Source organism: Leptinotarsa decemlineata, unplaced genomic scaffold (assembly GCF_025532065.1).
Source record: "Leptinotarsa decemlineata unplaced genomic scaffold, Ldec_3_MD MMD2_tig00002974_RagTag_RagTag, whole genome shotgun sequence".
NCBI lineage: Eukaryota > Metazoa > Arthropoda > Insecta > Coleoptera > Chrysomelidae > Leptinotarsa > Leptinotarsa decemlineata.
Window position 1 is genome coordinate 5,025,792 of NW_027412578.1, and position 25,099 is coordinate 5,050,890.

Genomic DNA, 25,099 nt, shown 5'->3' on the forward strand with positions numbered 1-25,099 from the left:
CAAAATGTGATAATGACATTCAGTAGAAATTTTCTTTAATTTTAAACAAGTCTCACCAAATATAAAAGATGTGAGAATTGAGAAAGTATGATGAAAGAGAGGGCGTGTTGAAAGAAAGGGAATGATAAAAGAAATGCACAAAGAGGGAGCACAGTGAAATTGAAAATAATGAAATAGATAAACCACAATGAAAAGAGGTGAGACAGCGAATATGAGAGGAAGACAAAACAAATAAGACTGAGAGCGGAAAGAGAGAAGTGAATGTGAGAGAGATGAAAGATGAGAATTACAGGTACAGGGTAATGGGAAGAAGATAGAGAAAAACTGAGATAAAACAGATAAATAGGAGATAAGAGAGCCAAAGTGAAAAATACGAGTGAAAAGGAGACAGAGAGATGGAAAAACAAGAACGAGACAGATGATGAGAGGTACAAACAAAGAGATTAGATAGAATAAGCAATATACAAGATGAGAAAGGTATGAGAAAATGGAGTTGAAGAGGGAAAGGAAGATGAAAGATTGAACAGGGATGGGAGAGAGATAATAAAAGGCAATGGGATTTAGTGGGAAAGATGAGTAGATATACGGAGAGCGAAGGAGGAGAGAGATGGGATATAGAGATAGGGACTAGACACAGTGGGAGAGTTAGGTGAAATAGAGGGAGTGAGTAAAAAAGAGACAAGTGTGTGACGTAAGAGAGAAGGAGGTTAAGATGAGAAACCAGCAGGGAAGTAGGTGTGAGTGAACATAACAAAAATGAGTCAGCAGTTGATTGTATGTGATTTTACAAATAATAAATAACCAAACTTAAATTTTATGAAAATGCAGGTTAACACATTGTAATGAATTGTTACATGATTATTGATACATATTCAATCTAGATTATTTATCGTTGTTGGTATGATTCAAGAGAAAAAGCATGATATAGTGAACATGATTGAGACTAAAATGTCTCATGATTTTATCTTTTGGTTACTCTCGTATAACACACTTAACGTCTCTTTCTTCTTTCACATCTTCATTTTACTTTATTTTGCTCATCTTTCTCCTCTCTTACTTTCTTTTCTTCCGTACTTCTATCTTCTCGGTTTTCATCTTTCAAAATTGTTCTCATCATCACTTTCTCTTCAGTCTCTCTCCCTATTATACAGATTTCCTCTTTCATTGTCCTGTTTCACTTCTCTCATTCTTCCCTTTCTTCCTCTTCCACCCCTTTTTTATCATTTCTGTTTTCTTTTTGATGCTTTCTTCCTTTTATTTTTTATATGTTCTCTTTTCAGCTATCTCCTTCTTCAATCATCCTTCCTTTTATTCACTATCTCCTCATCTCCCATTGTCATCAATAAATTTCTGAGAAAAATTTATGTTTATACATTGATTTGCTTTCAGGAAAAGACGATATGCAAATGTGTGAGCTGTCCTTGGAAGAAACGGGACTGACTAGAAAACGCGGTGCAGAGATTCTAGAAAATGAATTCAATCGAGAATGGGAAAGAAATGCCGGGGCAGCATATGTTCGTCCAGCTGACAGAAAATGAGCTTTCTGTTTTGCTTTAAAAAAATTATTAAGTATTATTCAATTCGCTTTTATTAAAAAATCAACAGTATTTATTACAGGGATTTTTCTGTGCTTCTATAAACAGAAGTTATGTTTGGAATTGATTACAATGCAATATTAAAACCTTTTGTCAAATTTGTGTTTTTGTTTGAAGTTGTTTTAATCTTTGTTCAGTTGCCTGACAAACCTGTTCAATGAGCTGAATTCTAAATTTCATTTGACCTTTAACGTTGGAAAATACACTAGGAAAGCAAGTAATAACCACTACTTTTAGAATATTTTGCATATCAAGAGAGAAACCAGTGTATGAAAAAATATTTTATTAACATAGAAATGGTATTAACATACAAGTTGAAAAGCAAAATCAATTTCGAAAATTCACCATAAATTAATGTTGTTGAACGTTTCGTCTTAGGACAAGCTGGAACTGCTGTATGCACTGCTGCTATCTTCACAATGATTGGTTGAACTCGTTTGTTTAGTGTCCAGGTATTCTTCATCTAAAAAAGTGAAATTTACATTTCGACAAGTGCATATACAGGATCTTGTAATATCTGTTATAACAATGGATGAAGATTTCATTTTTGAGATTATATAAGACTATTATTTATATTTCAGATCATGGGAAAATAAAAAGACCTACGTCCTAAAATACGAGCCTGAACTGAACATTATATAATTTTTCAATATAAATGTTGAGGTGACTGCTTGTCAATTTTCTTTTGAAAACAATTGATAAAAAATTCAAGTTTTTCGGATGAAGGATTCAGTTGTCCATTTCATATAAGAATATACAAGACTAGATTATTCTTATTTTAGATCCCGGTAAAACCAAAAATGAAAAAACCAACTACCTGTAAATACAAGGCTAGGCAAAAAAGGAAGACCCTTGTAACACCACTACTTTAAGAAGACTGCTGGTCGATTTTCATATAGCTTAAGTTTAGTTAGTCTGTGTTTGAGAGTCATTGAAAATGAAAAAATTTTGCATTGTTATAAAAATGAATGAATTCGAATATTCAGCAATCATTGAATTTTTGTTTGTGACAAAGAAAAAGAACGGAGATATCAGTGTCGAATTAAAGTACATGCTCCTTCAATATCAACAATAAAGTGCCGTTTAAATCCATAGAATGATATTTTCAGCCTCCTATTAGTAAAGACATCCACAGGGTATGCTCTTTGGGTTATGGTTATAGTATCAGGTCGTTTCAAAAGTTTTGTCCGTTTTTATTGCTCTACTTCAAACTGTAATATCAAGAAAACTCATTAAATTTAATTGAAATATGCTCTCTCGCCAATATAGACAAGTTAATTAATTTCGTCAGTATGAGAATTGTGTGCTCGGGATTCGATGACGTCGACGAAGGCCGTTTCGCCTGGTCCTGATTGGTAAAAGTTCTTCCGGAGAGAAAGTTTTTGAAGTGCTTGAAAAGATGGTAGTTGGTTAGTGAGTATGGTGGGTCAGGCAAAACTTTGACATCCAATTCGTTTAATTTTCGGACCGTGATTTGTGTAACGTGCGGACGAGCGTTGTCATGGGGCAGGATCGAAACTCTATTGTTGACCAGTGCCGGCTGCTGCTGACGCAATTTTCCGTACATTTCGTCGATTTGCTCACGATAAGACTCTACTGTTTGGCCCGGTTGCAGAAAATTATAGCATGTTTTTTTGGAAGATTTTTTGCCTTTGAGAAGTGCCTGGGTGGGTCCACTTTACATTGCACGAGACGATCAATGTACAGAGTACAACATTCTCTATCGATCAATATATACCATGAACAGTAGAATATATAACAATTGAGCTATGCAGCTACAAAAACACATGACATTGAAACTGACAAAACTTTTGAAACAACAACCTAATATTTCCACTAATTTTCAAGAAATAATAAATACAGGTTATCATAAATATTCAACCTGAATCCAACTGCTCTGCAGATAACACTTTACATTCTTGGCTCAAGTATGATTCAAGTCTGTTTTCAGCTGCTGAAAGTAACCCCACGAATGGCGGTGAAGGATTCATTGGCCTGGAGAGGTACTCTGGATGGTACTGAACACCTATATAGTATGGATGATCCTCTAACTCAAAAATTTCCATTCTTTTTTGGTCACTATCAACACCTGTGGAATATTTGTATAAAACATGTGAAATGTATAGAGGTGTGATTTCCTACCTACGAAGTACATCCCATTCTTTTCATACTCTTCAACATAATCAGGATTGACTTCGAATCTGTGTCTGTACCGCTCATAGATATTTCTTTTGTCTCCATACAAGCGTCCTAGGGAATAGATATATTATTTCAGGAAGGGATTACAACTATAGATGTCTCACTTATTTTGCTGCCTTCTGTACTATCTTTGAAGACTGTTAAACGTCTTCCTAACCTCATTGTACCTCCCATCTGCCCATTATTATGTTCTGACATTTCTATAATTACGGGATGGTTACTTGTTTTACACAGTTCAGTCGAATTGGCTTCAGTCAAACCCAATACGTTCCTGCCGAATTCGATGACGGCAACCTGGAAGCCTAAGCAGATACCCAAAAAAGGTGTTTTGCTTTCTCGACACCATTTGCAGGCGTCTATTTTGCCGCTCACGCCTCGTATTCCAAAACCTCCAGGAACTACAACACAGCTAGAAGAGAAATTTTGGTGTATAAAATCTACCAACTAGTGAGAAATTTCAGGGAACAAATAGATCTTTATAAGAGAATGGGGTACCAGTTCTACCTTTTATTACTGATGGTACCATGGATGGTACCGAGGATTTTTGTGGCTCATCTATTCAGACTAGACCAAATAATTACAGTTATTTAATGAAAACGATTACGTCCTTTTGTTTGGTGGGTGATGAAAATAAGAGAGAAACTCTGTCTCCGGATCAGAGATCTCCAAACGGAGAGAGTCAACAGAGTGGAGGTCTCAGTTGGGCAACTTCAGAGTTTCAACACTGAAGTTGCAAAAGCGGACCTATGGGATTATTGAAAATTAATGAAGGGACGTACAAGGAAAAGAAGCAGGAGCGATAAGGATTCTTTGAGTTATAATAACTTATAATAACCTCAATACATGTCGGAAAGAGTTCACATTGAATTCACATTCTTCTTTGGACTTTCTTTGATTTCATTTCATGTTTTGTCGAGTAGTTAAGTACTAACACGAATAACCATATTAAAGGGAATTAAACGGGATTAGAATAAGTTCAGACCTGAGAGAATACACCGCTCTCGTCTTCATTGTATTTACACGAGTTTTGTCCTTGCTAGAGTCAAAAACTGGTAGAGTGACATCGGTATGGTAAGGCAGAGATTATATATTATAATTTGTACTAAGTAGGTTATTACTATGATTCTTAGGCTGATAAATATTTGAGAAACTCAGTCGTTATTGTTTTAATAACCGAATTAGAGGCGTGCTACCTAGGTCATTACCTTTAACTCTTCAATTTGGGAAAATAAGTTCCTTTCAAAGTAAGAGAAAATATACCAAAACAATGGAGCTAAATGAAAACAGGAAAATAGTTGCCGAAGAAGCAAAAATTCATATTAGGGGAAGTGAGAACAAAACAAAGGAGTTACCAGGTGACCAGATTTCTGAAGACCTGCCTTTAGCTTCAGGCACGAATTTCAGAGATTTTTTGAACAAAACTAGGGAAGTATAGAGTTGGAGGGGTCCTGCAATTCATATAAACCAATGTAGTTTTTCTTTTAATCTTGAACCACTGCTCAGAAGAGTAGTTTGACCAAAATACCCATTGTTATTTGGGTAATTTATATATATTTATAAATAGTACTCTTGGGCGCTGATTGAAGAAAGCAACTCAATGCTGAAAAATTCCATTGCAAGGCCACTAGTTTCAGTGGAGAAGAATCTAGGCCAGAGAAATTTTGTTGAGTCTTCCTATTGAGTGAGTAGAGTCTTTTGACAGTTCAGTAACAACTTGGAAATTGTTCTGTAAGAGCCACAGGCTTTCATAGTTTTGTTGGTTAATGTCAGCTTATATATGTTAATATCTACACACAAATCAATGGTGTAGACTTCTGCCTGTAATGCGGTCGCTTTGGACTCTAAGCAGGTGCTCATCGCTGAAAAATGTATCTGCCCTTAGAATTTCCTCCTCCCAAAGGAACTAGTTCTCTCCACCTAGGAGAGGAGGTACGTCCAGAAGAATTTCTATGTCATCTGACAATGTGGTGCACCAGAGATAGCCAGGAAAGCATGTCTCTAAACACAAGAGATTGTCACCAGAGCTGTAAAGCAATTGTTACGTATATGATCATTGATCTGACAATCATTACATATATCCAATGGATTTGTTTAGGTCCCAAGCCTCTAAGATTTTCCACAGAGTTACCGACATATCTGGCTTTGCGAAGATGAGTTTTTTATCGAGTATAATTCCTACATATTTCTCATTTACTGCAAATATCACTGATAATGATCCAACTCGACGGGGCAACAATGTCAGTACAACACACAAACAATCTGGTTTTGAAAATAATGGACTGACAATGGAGAAATGGAAACAAAAGTCCCCAATGGTCGTGCCTGAGGATTTTTTGTCTATAAAACTTGGGTAAAAAAAGTGAGAAAGGTTTTAGACTAGGTAAATTGTCCTGAAGACATGATGAAATGGTTCAAAATGTTGTGACCATGCTCCAACAATAAATGCCTGAAGATAGATACTGTGAATAGCTGAAACAATACTTCACTAATGATCTTTTACAGGAAGTGTAGACACATTGGGAGCAGCACATTTCGTGAAAAATACATGGTGGCCAATCGCAAAATAAAATCATCAAGTCGAGCTTTTTGGAAAAAAAAGAAGAAAAATGAGCATCACAGCAAACAAAAAATGAGCATTACAGTGAATTCTGATTGGGATGTGAACGAAACGTAATCAAATATTTGAATTGAAAGTGGTATATTTTTAGGAGAGAATAATTTTTGGTAAAGTAAGGTTTTGACTTTCTACTTCTAGATCTTTATTAAAAAAATGTATTTGGTGCAGAAGACCCGATAAGGCGAGTGTTTTAAGCCGAAACATCAGATGTCCACCAGTAAGGGTGACAGTGTTCCATATAAGTGAAATTTTACCTCTTTCATTAAGAATATTGTGTAGCAATCCTGTGAATGATGTCTGATTCAATTCCATAACGAATGTTTGAAATACAAACTGAATAGACATAAGTGTTTTTCCAAAGTATCTTTCATTCGTGTAATTTAATTTTTATTTGAAAGTAGCTGTTTCAAGAGAGTTTTTCTTCCAATTTGTGTCTGCTACGTTACTCATTTGCGTGATCTACACATGTGGAGTTAATTTTTTGAAAGTGACTGCTTTTTTCCTTTCTTTGAATGAGCCCCACATTTTTTGTATAAAGATGGAGAAGTAGAAAGCCTAAACCTTTCTTTCCCAATAATCAAATAATCATAATGATATTATCATAGCCCTAGTCTGAACGATCGATTTTCACTTGCTATCATCCAACCCGTGTTAGGAATCACATGTTTAAAGGTAAGATCTCGTTAATTCTTAGCTCGCACAAGTTTCAAATTCTGAGGGTTGTCGTTGTTAAACAGATTTAAATAAAAAATAATATTATCTGGCTCTAATTTATAACCCATTTGCAAAGTATACCCACATTTGGTAGATATTTGATTTACGATTTTGTATCTGCTCTAGAAGTCACTTTGGATATTTTGTAAAATGAGCAGTGTTTCTATACTTTCAATGAAATCATACTACACGTCTACTGGATTTTTATCGCTTTCAACAATTATTATCCTTGTCTGGGAGAGACCATTGACATCTGCCAGGGCAGCCACATTCTATTATTACAAATTTCTGGTTTGGTTAAAAAACAACCCACCTACATCAACTATACTTACTCTGAAATACTCAAGTTGTACCATGCATTATGATACATTGCTGGTTCCATCAGTCGCATATGTTGTTCCAAGTTCGATGAGTCGATGAATTTAACATTAACCCTACATCCAACCTCATTTCCTGCGTGAGTCAAAGCTTTCAAAATGGATGTATAGGCATCTTCCAGTTTTGTATACTTCCCAACGATAGCCACTGTTGTTTCATACTTCGGTTGAGTCATGATTTTTCCGAGATCTATCCACGGTTTCATATATTTCTCTATCGGTAGTAAGGGAAATATTCCTAGTTCTAATCGCTCAATCAGATACTTGGCTATTCCGTATTTTTCCATGTGAACGGGCACTTCGTAAATCGACTCCAAATCGGGAACACAAATAACCTGGAAATTCAGCTTTCTAAATCTTGATGTAAGACATATTCATAAGCAATTCCAAATAACTTCGTTTCCAAAAGACAATCATTTCAGCGCAGGGCGTTCGCATAAATTTGTATTAAATATATTTCTGCGATGAAATTAGCCGGTACTTGATGAAAATCCCCAATTTTACATTAAATAAGAGTATTCACTACAACTATACGAGAATCAAAAACCAGTTACATGTATCCATTGCGAAATTACAAGTGGCTTATTCTATGTCAGACTACATTGGTCCAAAAATTTACAATAATCTTCCAGAGTTTGTGGAGGGGGCGGATTCAAAGCCACTATATAACTTTAAACAAACAATGAAAGCATATCTGTTAGACTAGCAGAATGTTTTAATAATTATAAGGTTTGTTCTTCTACTTTTACTATGGGCTCATTTAATTTTTATAATTAACCTTTAGTAACTTATGTTGAATATTACTGGAGTTTTATCCCAACACTAAAGATCAAACTGTTTAATATTCATCTTGAAGATGATCACTTGGTAATCGAAACACGTGTCGAGGTGTTAAAATAACGGTTTAATGTTGGGAAAAAACTCCGGTAATAGTCATTACTACACCAAAGGTTCCAAACAGTGCATCACAAATAAGTAATTGATAGAGAGGCATCAAGATTTTTTCAACGGTCAATTTTTTATATATTTTGCCTAACTAAAATTGGTAGTATTATTTTGAACTGCCAAAAGAAACTTATATTCTGCACGAGAGAGTTCAAACCCTAGCCTTTGTTAACTCGTGTAAATTTTCTCTAATGGTCATGCATAAAAAATAATTGGGATAAAATTGATTTTAAACGATAATATGATAATAATAACTGCCGTGGAAAAGTTGTTAAAAAGAGTTGTTTATGAACAATTGATCCAGTATGTAAATGATAATGATATTTTGTATCTTATTTGACTGGTAAATGTGGATTAACGAAAACAAATCAATTGGAGCCATATTCTTAGATTTGCGACGCGCCTTCAAGGCAGTTGATAGAAAGATATTAGTTTGAAGGTGATTGACAATGTTTCATGATGAATTTCACTAGTTGGGACTTCCATTGTCTACTATATAAAATGATTTGAAATCCCTGAAACAACTAAAAAAGAAGAATTGAAAATGAATAGCTGAAAATAACAATTATATTAACCAAAATAAACCTGAAATGAAATAATAGTGAAATAAAATACAAGTAAAAATAGAACAATTGAATAAATAAAGATGAAGAAATGAAAAAAGAAAATAAAAATGATAATAAAAAGTGGAGAGATTCCAAGTCACGTTAGTTCACGACGTTCCGATTGTTAGTATCTACAATCGTCTTCGGGTGATGACTGGACTGATTCCTCCGAGAGATGACTATTTATAGGTCATTCAAGTACTTTCACTTATCCCCGCTTTCCATTTTCCGCTTCACTGGTTCCGTGGGAGATGACCGTTTTGGCGGGAGTTGGCCATTTTTCGCTTGATGATGGGTTTCCATATGTTGCGTATGTCTACGCTGGCTTGGCTGAATACGTTGTTGGACAACATGTATGCGGCTTCCTTGAATTTTCTCCTAAACCAATGTTCCTCTCTGTGCAAGATCTCAGCTTGGGACCACTCGATGTTGTGTTGATGGGTCCAAACATGGTCTGCTATTTCTGATTTGCTGGTTTCCCCTCGCTGTGTGTGTTTCTTTGTGTGTGCTGTGTGCTCGGCAATGCGAACATTCAATGGCCTCTTAGTTTCACCAATATAGGATTTTCCGCACTCACAGGGTATCCGATGAATGCAATTCTTGAAATCGCAGTCCGCGTTTGGTGGCCTGGTTTTCGTGAGGCTGCTACGGATAGTGTTACCGGATCTGAAGCAGGTTCTGATGTTGTACTTGGAACCAATTCTTCTTATCCTCTCCGATAATCCTCTGATGTAGGGAAGTGCAAGCACTGGTTGTGACGGCTTCTCTTCCTTGCGAGGCTCCTGCTGTCTTCTAGCCAAAGTCTTTTCTACCATCGCTTTGGAGTAGCCATTCCGTTGAAGATCATTTTTGATGATGTCTAGTTCCTTCTCGAGACCTTCCTTCGTATTACAAAGCCCAAAAGCACGGTCTAATAGAGTCTTGATGATTCCTCTTTTAGTCGATTGATGGTGGTTGGATTCGTGGTTCAGATACTGTCCCGTATGAGTGGGTTTTCGGTATACAGATGTTTCCCACTTAGTGTCGGTCCTCTTCACCAAAACGTCTAAGAATGGCAATTCGTTGTGGATTTCCTTCTCCATTGTGAAATTGATGAAAGGTCTCACGCTGTTGATGTGTTTCAGGAAGGCATCTAGTTTCAGCTATTCATTTTCAATTCTTCTTTTTTAGTTGTTTCAGGAATTTCAAATCATTTTATATACTGGACAATGGAAGTCCGAACTAGTGAAATTCAGAAATATATTACTTTTAAAACTACAATACTATGGAATAACCGGCACAGTACTGAAATGGTTCAGAAACTATTTGAGTGATAGAAAACGATTAACAAAGGTCAATAATTCCGAAATTATTAATGATAATGAAGTGCCACAGGGTAGTACACTTGGACCCTTACTCTTCCTTCTGTATCTAAACTAACTTGTTTCCGAGATCTCTGAGTGCAAAATTAGTTTGTTTGCAGATGACACCTCAATATACTACTGTCCTTATAACGTTAATGAGCTGGTCGATAATCTAAATAGTGAGCTGTGCAGAATTAGTCTATGGTGTAATCTCAACACTCTTAAACTGAATAGTGAAAAGACGAAATTTCTCTTACTGAGTAATAAAACAGGTTATGACGAAATCAAAAATAGAGGAATTAGTATAAAGATTGCTAATGAGGATTTCTGAAGTGTAACAGTGGTGAAGTATTTGGGAGTATTGATTGACCAAAAACTAACATTCAAAGAACATGTATTGAAAGTGATAAAAACTATCACCAATAAGGTAAATTTTCTGGTGAGAGTATCGCCTAGCCTATCTAGATTATCAAAAATTACAATTTATACATTACATATACATATACATTAGTTTTAACACTTACTTTCTGTTCTTCAATACTATTTACGGGTTCAAAAGTAACAAAATTGAGCCATGAGGATCATACTAGGTGAACCAAGAGACACGCCAATAATCAACATGTTGAGATAATTGAAATGGATGTCATTAAAAGACTATGTGTACTATCAAACAATGGTACTGATATATAAGATGCATCACCATCTATCTCCGAACTACTTGAGCAGAAAAATAACAAATAATAACATATAACAATAACAGCATAATTATAATACCAGAATCAACCGAACCAAAAATTAAGAGGTGCACTGAAAAATCTATTTATCATGCAAGAATGTTGGCATTCAGTAATTTAGATCATGGTATCAAAGATAGTAATTCGATAAGTCAATTTAAGGGAAGGCTGAAAATGCATATAATGGGCGAGTGATTTTGATTTATTGTTATTTCTTGAGTTCAATAACTTCATTACTATTCCAAGGTTTTAAAGTGTTGTGTTTGTTGCATTGTATCTGTATCAATACTTTTCTCTTACCATTGTTGCCCATCTATGTGTAGATATTTCATAAGAGTGGTTGAAGTTTATTATTTGTGATTGTATATATTTGTAATTCATTGTTTGAATATTTTGACATTAGCCTAACGATAGTTAGGATCGAACATATTGTATATTAGCTTATACTAAATAAAGGAATTAATAATAATAATAATTGAAAAGAATATATGGTATGTAAAAGAAATTGTACAAAAACTGAAACACCTTTCAAGTACCTGAGCAGAAGCAACATTGCAAAAGTTGGATATCTTTTGTTTGGTGCTATTTCTTATCGGTTTCTCCGATCTGCAAATTATTATATCCGGGTTTAGTCCCAAACGTCTCAATTCTTGTATCGACGCCTGAGTTGGTTTTGTTTTGTGGTCCCCGGTAGTCTTCGGTTGGAGAACAGGTGAAACGTGGGTTACACAAAAATTCTCTCTTTTGATTCGATACTGAAATTGCCTGAAGGCCTCGAGAAATGCTACGCTCTCAATATCGCTTACAGTTCCACCCAGCTCGATGATACACACTTCAGGAGTTTTGCCAGTATCAGAAACTGGCTTTTCAGCAACTCTTTCAACCCATTCTTGAATGGCATCGGTTATGTGTGGTACGACTGAAAATGAAAATATGAAAAAACAAAAAAAATCGACAAACTCATTTGTATAAAAAAATTATTGATTCGAAATGGTTACCGAAACATTTATCTCCCGCAATGTATCTACAAAGTAGGTTCCAGTAAGTAAATGTCTTCCGAAAAACAACTACCCCTCGAGCTAATATCACGATGAACAATGAATTATTTAAGGAAGATACTTCACTGGGATAAGTCTTGCAGATGTTTATCGTTTATTGAGCAGCAGGAATAGGCTGAAATCAATCGTGTAGATCACCTACAAACCGGTTTCGAGTGCAGGAGAAATCCGACTCAAACACAATGGTCCGGGACTCGAGGAAAAATATTTTAAACTACATCTCGTGAAAAAAGCACCAAATGGGGAAGAAACATCCCATGTACCAATACTCTAACAGAAATTAAAATTAGCCTGAATGGAATCTGTGTAGGCACAGATATATGTACTCGATAGTCTTCAGATTAATTTAGAAATTCATTTGTGTTTTATTGTGGAGTTGGTATCAGGATCTATAAGCTTATACAATAATAACGAATATAAACAATGAATTTGACAGCTGTAATGATATCGGAAGCTTTGAAAGAAAGCATGTGATAAGGGATAGCGTCATACGTTATCACGAGAGTAGTGAATAAGCGGAGAGGGTACATGACGAGAATGCATGCTTTGTGATGTGACATACACCCAGAGCATGCTGCCTGCTCCACACAAAACTTGACGGAATATATTATATCTCCAGCCCGCTAATTAAGTGATAGAAGTGAAGTTCTACCATCTGACAAAATGACTACGCCGTGTCAATCGCGGAATTCCGATCTAGCAGTTGGAAAGATTGAACAGGATACACAACTCGAGAGTTAAGTTGAAGTTGACGGGTCGTATCCAATGCGTGATGGATTATAAGATGGCCAATGGGCCTTTTTGCATCGAACAGCCGCTAAACTGAGCCGTATCCATCACACTTAGGACTCTTTCATACGGGAAGCTCCGCGTCTCTCGCTCCCGAAAGAGAGGAAGGCTCTTGGCGCTAAAATGCAACGAGTCCAATGAAGCTTTCAGACGAAGAGCGGGAGCTGCACCTCGAGCACGAGAGCCATTCTTGATCGTTGATGTTTCTGTCGTCCAGGTTTGTGTCGAAGCTAGAGGAGGTATATGGTAACAGCTCGACTGAGCTCAAGGAGCTCCATGGGTGGTAGGTAGGAGTGATGAACGCTCCCGTATATAATCGAGAGACGTGAAGCTCCCAGTGTGAGACGTCTCTACCAGGAGTGATAAATGCTCCCCGTGTGAAAGAGTCTTTACCAGGAACTAAAAAGGCTTCCGGTGTGAATGGGTTACCGTACCTATTTAAAGCAAAATACGTAATATACAAAAATCGTGTATTGCCAAAAATTATACGTATAAAACTGACCATTAAAAAAACAAAAACAAAGAAAAAGGGTTGTCTTTGAGTTATTTGATATAAATTATTTTTAATTTTTTATTTTTAAACATAAAATTTAATAAAGCTGAAGGAGACTTGCAATTTTGAAACATTTGAAGGTCGCTGTACATTACGATTAATTCATTTTTCAGTTGAATAACATCGAAAAATGGATTCTGAGCTATTAAGTCGTTGTAAAGTTTTTTGGGAAAATCTTTGGTATAAGACGAAAATTTTTCAAACAACAACAAATCAACGCTACTGTCAAATAGTAATCATGGCCTGCTTACCAAATACCGAATGGAAATACCATTCTGAAGGGACATTTTCACAAATAAATGTGCAGTAATTTCAGAGCATTCAAACAAAGACAAATTGATTGATGTCTTTGATTTTATCCTAAACAGTGACGATTTTAAAACCGACGACCAAAGTCTTAGGGAAGCGAGAGGTTTCAAATATATTTTTAATGATCAGAAGTTTTGTTTCTTGTTAGAAATATTTAAATTAATATTTGAACATACCGATGTTGTTTTTTCTATTCTTCAAAATAAATCAACAGATATTAATTACTCAAAACAACGGTTAAACAATTCAACAGAAATTTTGATGAATTTTAGAAATAACGATACATTTTTTAATAATATTTTCGAATCAATTGATTTAACTCTCGAACCGCCGACGCCGACAAAAAGAAAAATCAATTTAGACTTACCCGATTTGAAACAAAATTATAAATAGATTTATAATGAAATATTGGACACCTTTCTAATGCAAATCAAAGTTAGATTTGAATATTTACTTTAATTAAACTACTTTGATTTGTTGTTGTTTGAAAAATTTTCGTCTTATACCAATCATGACTTCTAAAAATGCCGATATCTTTTAGTTAAGAAGTACTATGACATCGAAATTTGGTTTGGAGTTAGGTGATACTTGGACACTTCCCACACGTCAGCCTAATCTCCGTTACTTCAATACAGGGTGGTAAAAAAATACAGTTTTTCGTTTGCTTGAAAAAGTTGCTGAAATTTGATTATTTTAAATGGAACACCCTGTATATTATTGAAAATTCGGGAAGCTGCTGAAATTTGCTTTCTTTCTATGTATATCATACCTATACCTAACTAGTCAAGTTTCGGACTTATGAACATTTATTTGTGAAAATGTCCCTTCAGAATGGTATTTCCATTCGGTATTTGGTAAGCAGGCCATGATTACTATTTGACAGTAGCGTTGTGACATTCTCCTAATAATATCGACATTTTCGTCACTTCAGAAGTTGCAAATACCTTCAAAACGATGAAACAAAACTATTCAAACGAAGTTCTTATGAATTTGTTTACTATTTTTGGACAGTGTGACAAAATTATCAGCAGAACATTAGAACATGATTCTGATTCTATTGATAATGAATATAATTAGCATAAAACCTATTGGAAACGAGATATTGGCAAAAAACCTGCAAAAAGTCGTTTTTTTTTGACTTTTGACCCCAAATTTTTGAAGTTGCGGCCGTTGAAACATATGTGAATTTTGAGAATACTTTTATGATGCCAAACTACAAAGTTAAGACGAATTTACAGCTGGGTATGTCCACTTTCTTAGGCAAACCCCCTAAAATGACTGGACTAGTGTGGTATTTCAGGCGACAAAATAATTGGGCCGTTTTTCTTCGGTAATACCATTAATGCTGAACGACTATTGAACTTTTTTGATAATCAATTGTGGGAAATAATTGAAAATCTATCCTTCAATTTGCGACAAGAGATGTACTTTCGGGTAGACGGAGCTTCCGTTCATAATTCCTGGATGGTTCGAGAGTGGTTAAACGAACATTTTCCATAACGTTCGATAGGTAGAAATAGTCCATATGAATAATGGTCTCCTCGCTCTCCTAACTACAATGGAAATCGACGAGAACTTTGTGAGAGAACACGGCAAGCCTGCCGTGAAATAAGTATTCTAGAGAGTGGGCAATAATATCAGAAAAAGAATTGAAAAATGTATTAGAACGCTCAGCGGACCATTTGTATTTTCGTATCTTCTTAAGAAAGAAATTGAAAATTGGACTTGAATATGAAAATATATCTTTCCAATTTTGAAAATAAACCTTAGTGTAGGTTTGGCATATTACCTACGCAGAATAAAATTTAAATTATTGAAAACAAATGTAAGAATTCAAATAAAAGTAAATTGAGAATCGAAAATTATGCTCTAAAAATATTAATGTAGTTTCTACCGACACGTAGGAGAAACTTGGTGGAAACGAATGTATCCCACCAGATGTTTGTAATCTATTGAAAACAAGTTATCAAAACTATAACGAAATGGAAGTAATTGAAAACTTAAATAGCTTTATGTCATACCAATTTCTCATAGGAAAATAGGAAATATTTTTGAATGCTTTTTTGGGTTGCCTAGATGACATTTCTCTCAATACATTAGTTTTTACATAACTGAACCATTTTTGTTCCAGAAATTACTTGTGGTAAAATATTTTATTCAATTACATACCGTGCTAGGAATCGCACGTTGAAAGGTAAGACCTCCTTAGCTTGCACAGGTTTCGACTTCTGAGGTTGTTTTCTGTATGTTATTTTTGAGTTCCTCCAATAGCTTTGCTCATTTTTTCTAACTTTTTGTGCAACAGTTGAAAGATTAGCTACTACCAAGCAAAATAATGTATTCAATTTCACTTTTTTAGAATGAAAATACGATGTATAGAATACAGAAATCAGTCTACTTCAGTGAATAAATGATCATAAATCATTAATAATTTATTTGACTTCATATAAATTATTGTGAGTGGTATATTTTGTATTATTTTCAAACCTTAGTTACGTAATCTTTCGCAAACAAAAATTTTAAGTTTTTGGAAATGGTCAGAAATACTTTACACTAGGCTAACTGACATTATTTTCAAAATTTGAATTTTATCACATATGCTAACTGTACTATTGTATTGTAACACTCTGTAGACAAACATTTGCGCATCTCATAGTTCAATCATTATCAGACAATACACCATTTTTCTGGTTTAACAATTTCAGAATTTTCAATAAAGGATATTTCATTACCTACCTTGTACAGTTTTTCCCATGAAGTCACCGTGTCTTTCACGATCAATAACTTGTTGATATATCTTTCCTGTGGTGATATTGTTTTCTCTATGTAGGGTTACGTTCAAGAAGCGTTCGTAATTTCCTAAATCTAAATCAACTTCTCCTCCATCATCCAAGACGTAGACTTCACCTGAAGTTGAAACGTTCGTATGAGAATAAGAAAAAAGAAATTTCACTATTGATTTGATAAAAAACCCAAATTGATTAATATAGATTGTAGTACAAAAATTATAGTGGAATCGTAACGTCGTGAAGTAGCTAGGTTTTAAATACCTATTTTTTTACAATCAATTTTTGTTCTTTTTCAACATTTATATTCATTACTTCGCATTGCGTTGATATCAGTTTTTGGGTTTTCCAGATTTTCTAACAGCAAAATGTTCTCATGAATCTGCTTATCTTTGACTTACAAAAAATCTTTTTAGGAAGTATAGAAACCAAAGTTTGAGACAAACCGTTTAATGATTGTTTTCCCCCGACAGATGTTTGACGTACGGAATTGTTTTTTTTATTTATGAAATGATTGTAACAAATCAACACTAAATATCAACTGAAACTTACCATGATCCATTGGTAAAAACTACACCGAAATCGGAAATTTAATTTTTGTCATTACTCCGCATAAACGTACAGACAAACAGACAAAATTCTAAAAATTATTTTTTTGGGTTCTTTTGTGTTGATGAATACGCCCAAATATTTATTCCCAAATATTTTCAAGTACAACCAGCGATCAGTTATACTTTAATTTGGTGTATTGATATTAATTTTTTTAAATTATTGGTATATCATTGACATTTCACTTATTGTTAAATCCAATTATTATTGATTTTTATTTTTATCACAATAATTTCACTCATTGTTTATTCTCACTTCCAAGATCAATTCCTTTTTTTACCTAACTCATGCGAATATTTCGGTCCTGATATTTTTATAATAATAATAATAAGTCTAATATAGTCCTTCTCGACCACCAGAGCAAGACGATATATGTCGTGGAGTTTTCACTCTTGGCGACACGAATATCGTCCGAAAAGAGGAGAAAAAATGGATAAAATATCGAGATTTTCTCTTTGAACTCCGCAGACTCTATCCAGACCACTTTGTCAAGATGGTTATTCTGATTATTGGGGTCCTGGGTGGAATGATGCCCTTTCTACACTCGAATCTTAAAATCATACCGGCTTGCCACACTAAGGCAGAAATATCAGCCAGATAGATGCAGAAGGCTGTCATTCTTGGCTTACTGCGCTTGCTCAGGGCACATGCTTCTCAGACCCAATGATCAGATCCCCAGCTTCGGGGAATAGGGCCTGACCAGCGCATACTACAGTAAAAAAATGATAATCTATTTGAAAATCTGTTTTTCCGTTAACCAGCTGTTGCACCCCACGAACGACAACCTTCAGGAGTCTAAACTTGAGCGAGCTAAGGACTAACTAGGTCTTACCTTTAAACATGTGATTCCTAACACGGGTGGAACGATAGCAAGTGAAAATCGATCGTTCAGCCTGGGGCTTGAACCACCGACTAACACGACGGCGAGTGAGCGAACAAAGCACCCACGTCGAACCGAACGGCTACCGGCTAATAATAATAGTTATAATAATGGAGGTCTTCATTTCCCATCATAATTAACTGAAATGAATTACGAAAAAAAGAAAAAAATATTTAACATGGTGGGAAAAGGCCGGACATCAGATTAACTGCCGGCAGCTCCTGTTATTGTAACATTTTATTTAAAATCGACCTTTGAAATTCAAAATGATAGTAGTCTAGAATCCATAATCAATTTTCTCAGGCTATAACACTTTCTAGGACTGAACTCGCAACAAAATAGTGAAGTCTATTTTGAGTGCGCTGAAGATCTTTTGTGGAAAATGTACTCATCACTAAATACGAATAAGTTATTGTTTAAATAAGATTTTAGTATTTTAAAATTACCCACAATAAAAAATGATAGTAATATTTCATTTCTCACCATGTTCATATGGAGAAAAAGTTCCTGCATCAATGTTGAGGTAGGGATCAATTTTAATAGCGGTAACTTCAATTCCGCAACATTTTAATATCGCTCCAATGGAACTGGCTATAACACCTTTGCCAACACCGCTTATAACACCACCAGTTACAAGGATATATTTCATTTTTAATTCATTAACGATATATTTGTCACATAAAAAAGATGCACCTATACGATAAAGAGAAAACCGTTTGTCACTTTATTTGAAAGTGTTCGCGCAAAGTTAGTGCTTGAATATTCATCTCAGTTTGGGATCCCCAGAAGGTGTAAACACATTTGAATTCATTGCGCGGTTGCCAAGTTGAGGTTATCTTCAACTATTTCTAGATTAAAAAATTGCAACTTTTGATCTCATATAAGATCTAAAGAACATATAATGGTTATATTCCCATCAAAATATTCAAATGAAATTTATTAACAAAATCCATTTTGCAACAATATAATACTTTTTTTCTTTCTAATTTCAAAAATTTATTTTTTCTGTGAATAACTCGTTTCTAAGAGCATGTTCTTCAAGTACAATTGTGATTTTTTTAAGTAGAATTAGAGATTTTTATGGGATATTTGGATTCCTAAAATTATTTTACGTAGAAGTTGAGAGAAACATTTTTAGATTGCCAAAAAATAGTTGGGGATAGTTTCTTCTTATCGGAACTACTTGTATCTCGTTAGCGAACTCCTATCATTAATTTGAATTTACTATTCATTTGTTAGATCCCATTTATAATATGGTTGTCTTATCTGGTATATACTACACACATTCAATCGCTTGAATCGCTTAATCTTCCTCTTGAAAAAAAAACACTTGGTGATCGAAACACGTGTCGAGGTGTTGAAAATAATGGTTTGTTGTTGGGATACAACTCCAGTAATATTCATTACTACATCAAAGGTTCCAAACAGTGCATGACAAGTATTAAATTTACTAACCAAATATTATCTCGGTTTGAGGAAAACGATCAAAAATTGTTTTGAGTTATATCGTGTTTCATTGATTGATTACCAATTATTTAAGAAAATGAATATTTCCAAATGAAATTTGGAAATACAACACACCAAACTACCTGAGTCAACATATACACGCTTCACGCTATCAACCTATTCCAGATAAAGGTATTGGCACAACAAACTACCTGAGTCAACACGAAAGTGCTTTACACAATTTACCTTATCCAGGTACAGGTATTAGCACACCAAACTACCCGAGTCAACACGAACATGCGTTACACAATTTACTTAATCCAGGTACAGGTATTAGCACACCAAACTACCTGAGTCAACATAAACACGTTTCACGCAGTTAACCTAATCCAGATAAAGGTAATAGCCTGGCAAACTACGTGAGTCAACATAAACACGCTTCACGCTATTAACCTATTCCAGTTAAAGGTATTAGCACAACAAACTACCTGAGTCAACACGAACATACTTTACACAATTTACCTTATCCAGGTACAGGTATTAGCACACCAAACTACTTGAGTCGACACGAACATGCTTTACACAATTTACCTTATCCAGGTACAGGTATTAGCACACCAAACTACCTGGGTCAAAATAAACACGTTTCACGCAGTTAACCTAATCCAGATAAAGGTAATAGCCCGGCAAACTACGTGAGTCAACATAAACACCGTTTACGCAATTTACCTAATCCATATAAGGTAATAGCACGCCAAACTACCTGAGTCAACACGAACATGCTTTACGCAATTTATCTAATCTAGGTACAGGTATTAGCACACCAAACTACCTGAGTCAACATAAACACGTGTCACGCAGTTAACCTAATCCAGATAAAAGTATTAGCATACCAAACTACCTGAGTCAGCATAAATACGCTTTACCCAACCGTAATATCCATTCATCAGAGATAACTCAAGATGTATAAACTTCTGAAGAAGTTAGCTACTCGCGCCAGCGAAACGTCAGGAAGAAATTCCAAATATCGACGGCCTTCAAACCCGAAAAAGCTCGGCCGCGCGGTGTCTCTGCTAAGTCCACTCACATCAGCTGCTGACTTCTTGCTTGATGTCACCATTTGTAAAGAAATTGTACCGCGGTCGATTTGCCAATGGGAAAAAGTTCAACGAAGAGGGCGCTAGTGTGTTCAACAAATGAAACATAAAACAGTTAACAGCCGATTTTTACAGTTGAATAAAAAACAAGGTTATATTTATTGTTTTGGGATGTTTTTTGAGTTTTTTGATTATGAATTTATGGGAATATACCTACACCGGAGAAACTGATGAATATGTGAAATAAAATACTTTCTCAAACGTGAAGCATTCCAAACCACAACGATTTGTATTATGAAAGACAACTACGGGACTAGTTTCATTTCACAATTTGACTTGAGTAGTTCTTATATTTCCGAACATCGTATTTGGATGATGAATTTTCTTGTAGTGGGAATATCTCTTCTAATATGGAAACTTGACAACACAGTTCAATACTCGAACAAAACAAAGACGTTGCTGACAAAAGTACCATTCTTCAATAATAAATTGTCCACCTCGAAGTGTTTATACTGAAAAAGTGCAATAAGCGCAAATCGTATTCAATGTTTATTTAAAATTACACAGATGTGGATACCCGTATAGGTTACAACAGTAAAGGAGAAACAAATATTGAATAACGGAAAAACAATTTGAAGATGAATATCTTTGGCGCATTTTTACGTTGGTTCGCAAATAAATAACGATATCCGGTAGGAAATGAGATCAGCAATCTGGAAAAGTCAGTAACTTATACAGTGAGGTCCTTAACTAATACGTAACTTATAGATAGATAGATAGATAGATAGATACTTTATTCATGTTGTTACACAAAAGTGTTTATACATACGTCACATAAAACAGTTACAACAGAAAGTAAAAATGTGAAAATTACAGCGAATAATTATGTTATTTAAAATCCATTACAATCAACACCATTTGTCAGACAATAAAACATATTCAAACACAAATATGTATAGCTTTGTATACTTCATAAATACATAAATTCAGTTACTTGATTACAAATAGGGTATCGGATATGAAAAGTAATTGAAATACTCTTCAAAGGAGTAGAAACATTCCTCGATCAGAATACTCTTTACTTTCTTTTTGAAGTTGCTCAAACTCAACGTTTCGTTTTTCAGATTCTTAGGAAGAGCGTTAAAAAATTTTATCGATAGATACAGAGATGATTGTTTGATCTTAGTTGTTCTAGGCTTTGGCAGTCTTATATCACTTTTTCCTCTTGTGAAATATTCATGTACCTGCTCATATTTGACGGTATCACCACGAATATTTTTATTTTTTATATAAATCAAACATTCATATATGAAACAAGAGGGAAGTGTAAGTATCTTAAATTTTTTAAATAGTGGTTTGCAATGATCATTATAATCAACCCCTGCCATAATTCTTAGAACTCTTTTCTGCAAGACAAAAATTTTGGCTGTATGACTTGATGCACCCCAAACAACTATAGCATACGTCATTGCTGCGTGAAATATTGAAAAGTAAGATACCCTGATGAATTCTTCAGTTAGCTTGCCCTTCAATTGTCTAATAATAAAAGTTGCCGTCGATAACCGTTTGGATAAATGGCTTATATGTGACAAAAAATTTAAACTGACGTCTAGATGCACTCCTAATAACTTAATATCATTATTAGCTATCGTATTGTTCAGTGTGAAAGAGATTCTTTGTGTTTTGTCCAGATTTAATGTCAGATAGTTGCTTTTGTTCCATATTTTCAGTAATTCTTCAGATTCCATTATATTTTGTTCGACAATACATTTATCCCTGTTACAATGTATGATGGAGACATCGTCAGCATAACTAGTTACATGTATATTAGTTGGTTTGGACAAATTGAACATCATATCATTAACATAGATTATAAAAAGTAGAGGACCTAAAACAGAGCCCTGCGGAACTCCATGTTTCATTACAACAAAATCCGAGATATTGTCTTGCCACTTGACTCTTGATTTCCTATCTATAAGATAGGATTTAAATAATTCCAGTTCGTTTCCCCGCACTCCATAGTACTCCATTTTATTTATCAAAATTTTATGATTTACAGTATCAAATGCGCGGGAAAGGTCATAGAGATTTGCCATACAACATTGTTGATTCTCGAATGAGTCTAATATTTTTTCATAGGCTTCGCACAAAGCAGTAATTGTCGATCTGTTTGACCTATAACCGTGTTGGAATTTTGTTAGCAAGCTATTTGTTTCAAAATAATTTGTTAGTCTGTTTTTTAAAATAATTTCAAAAATTTTTGCTAATATTGGAATTATTGAGACTGGTCTATAGCTGCTTGTGTCCTCAAAGTTTCCCTTTTTATGTATAGGTGTTATTTGAGAAAGTTTGAAAATTTCTGGAAATAAACCCTGTTCTATACAGGAATTCATCAGGTTTGTCAGTGGCTCGATCAGAAAATCCCTTATCAGATTTAATAATATGCTGTTCAAATTAAATACATCCATTGCTGGTGATTTTTTGAGGTTACTAATAATATCTCTAGTTTCACTGACAGTAACAGGAAATAGGAAAAAAGATTTTTGTGTGGATGGGGCAAACTTCAAGAAATTTTGAAAATCTTGATCATTTACCCCAACGAAATCTGTTAAGAGTTCTTCAATAATATTAACAAAATATTCTGAAAATTCATCCGAAGTCACGTCCGATTTGTAGTTGCTAGTCCTTTTAGTCGCTCTGTTGGCATTTATTATATTCCACGCAGCCTTCTGTTTATTTTTAGATTGATTGATATACTCCGAATTACTTTCAAGTTTAGACTGTCTTATTTTATTTTTATATATGCATTTCAGTTTTCTGTATGCTTCCAAATCTTCTTTATTTTGAGTCGAGTTTGCAATGACTTGTGTTGCCGCTAAAGAGTTTTGTAATTGAACCAGTTCTGAATCAAATTTAAAATTTATTTTTTTAAATTTTTGTTTCTTTACTGTTTTTTCCTTGAAGCATGATTCATAGCAATATGATAGAAAATGTGTAAGATAATTAGCCTTTGAGTTCGCACAAGTCAAATTGTAATACTCTTCGTTATTAAAGTAGTTAACGCTATTTACAAACTCCTGTTTATTGTTTTCTGTCATAGGTCTGCATATAATGTATTCATCTTTTATTTTTCCTATATCAAAATTAAAAAATATACCTCGATGATCAGATAAATGTGGTTCTACAACTTGTACATTGTATGTTTCCTTAATATTGGTAAAAATATTATCTATTTTTGAACTGCTCTTCGGAGTAACTCTGGTATCTTCATTTACTTTCTCTGTTAGGTTATGGGACGACATAGTATTTCTACAATTGTTTGAGTGACAGTCATTTATATTGAAGTCGATATTGTAATCCCCCACAACAATTATTTGTTTATTTATAGAAATATTTCCCAATACTTCATCTATCGCGTTCAAATATGCATTCACCCCAAGACCTAAACTAGATCTATATGTACAAATCACTACCGTCTTCTCTGTAACTAATTCGATACCCGCAAATTCAGCAGTTTGTTCCAAACAATATTTAGACATATCTAAAGGTTTTATTTTCAAGTTGGAGTTTTTTCTCCCTAATATACATACTCCACCATGCCCAACTGTTTCTCTACAATAATAAGACAATAATTCATAATTTGGAATATTAACATTTTTTAACTCACCTTCCTTCAACCATATTTCAGTGAATAGTATAATGTCAACCTCATATTTTGTTAAGAAATATTCTATTTGTGTTATTTTATTACCAATACTTTGGATGTTTATATAAAACATCTTTACGTCAGATTTATTACCTTTCATATCCAATTTTCCCATATATGATGTATTCGATACATTAGAAATGTTGGTTAGTGACTCATTATTGTAGTTAGTTGTGATAGACGAGGGTATAAAAAATTTTGTTTATTCGTCTCCACCTGACTTTCTTGAAGTTCCTCAGCTAATGGTTTAATTTGGTACGTAACAAGAGTTGCTTCGCGTTCATCTTTGTTTGATGGTTTAGAGTCACCGTTATTGTCGGCTACTCCTAAATTTGACATAAACTTCCAGATGGCTCTGCATACAAACTGTTTTCCTTTTCCTGTTAAGCTTTGTCCGTTTTGATTATAATTGGATTCCCTCAGAAAGTTGTTGCATTCAAAGATACATGTACTATGTAAATTCAAATTAAATAATTCTTTTTTCAGTTTTAAATTACTTTGATATATAGCATAATTGTTTGTTTTAATGTCATAGCGGTAAAGTTCAGTAATTATAATAGGATTTGTGTGAGTCATCTTCAATATGAATTCTTTCAAGTTCATGTTTTTTTCATCAGGCCACAATATCACTATATCTTTTTATGGGTAAAATGCTGAAAAACTCCATTGAAAAAACTCTTCCCTCGCCTCGTCATCTCAACGTAATACATCGAAATTACAAGACCATTTACCGCTGA

General features: G+C 34.4%; 2 protein-coding genes across 3 annotated transcripts in view; one reads left to right on the forward strand and one right to left on the reverse strand.

The window, feature by feature from the left end:
* The window catches only part of jar (Myosin heavy chain 95F jaguar), a 74,869-nt gene extending 73,176 nt beyond the window's left edge, over positions 1-1,693 (forward strand). Inside the window, 1 exon segment of the mRNA XM_074177328.1 lies at positions 1,390-1,693. Within this exon segment, the coding sequence (XP_074033429.1) occupies positions 1,390-1,538 (149 nt within the window). The 3' untranslated portion in view covers positions 1,539-1,693.
* A 170-nt stretch (positions 1,694-1,863) lies between these two features.
* The window catches only part of LOC111503252 (CTP synthase 1), a 37,890-nt gene continuing 14,654 nt past the window's right edge, over positions 1,864-25,099 (reverse strand). The window contains exons 1-8 of one of the 2 annotated variants that reach the window (XM_023157520.2): positions 18,597-18,894; positions 16,575-16,745; positions 11,666-12,048; positions 7,458-7,837; positions 3,899-4,203; positions 3,738-3,845; positions 3,478-3,684; positions 1,864-2,058 (exon numbers count right to left, since the gene is read on the reverse strand). In XM_023157520.2, coding sequence (XP_023013288.2) covers positions 1,970-2,058; positions 3,478-3,684; positions 3,738-3,845; positions 3,899-4,203; positions 7,458-7,837; positions 11,666-12,048; positions 16,575-16,745; positions 18,597-18,762 — 1,809 coding nt within the window. In that variant the 5' untranslated portion in view covers positions 18,763-18,894 and the 3' untranslated portion in view covers positions 1,864-1,969. Of the gene's footprint in view, positions 2,059-3,477; positions 3,685-3,737; positions 3,846-3,898; positions 4,204-7,457; positions 7,838-11,665; positions 12,049-16,574; positions 16,746-18,596; positions 18,895-25,099 lie in introns of those variants that run through there. The other variant, XM_074177329.1, reaches the window with a different exon arrangement.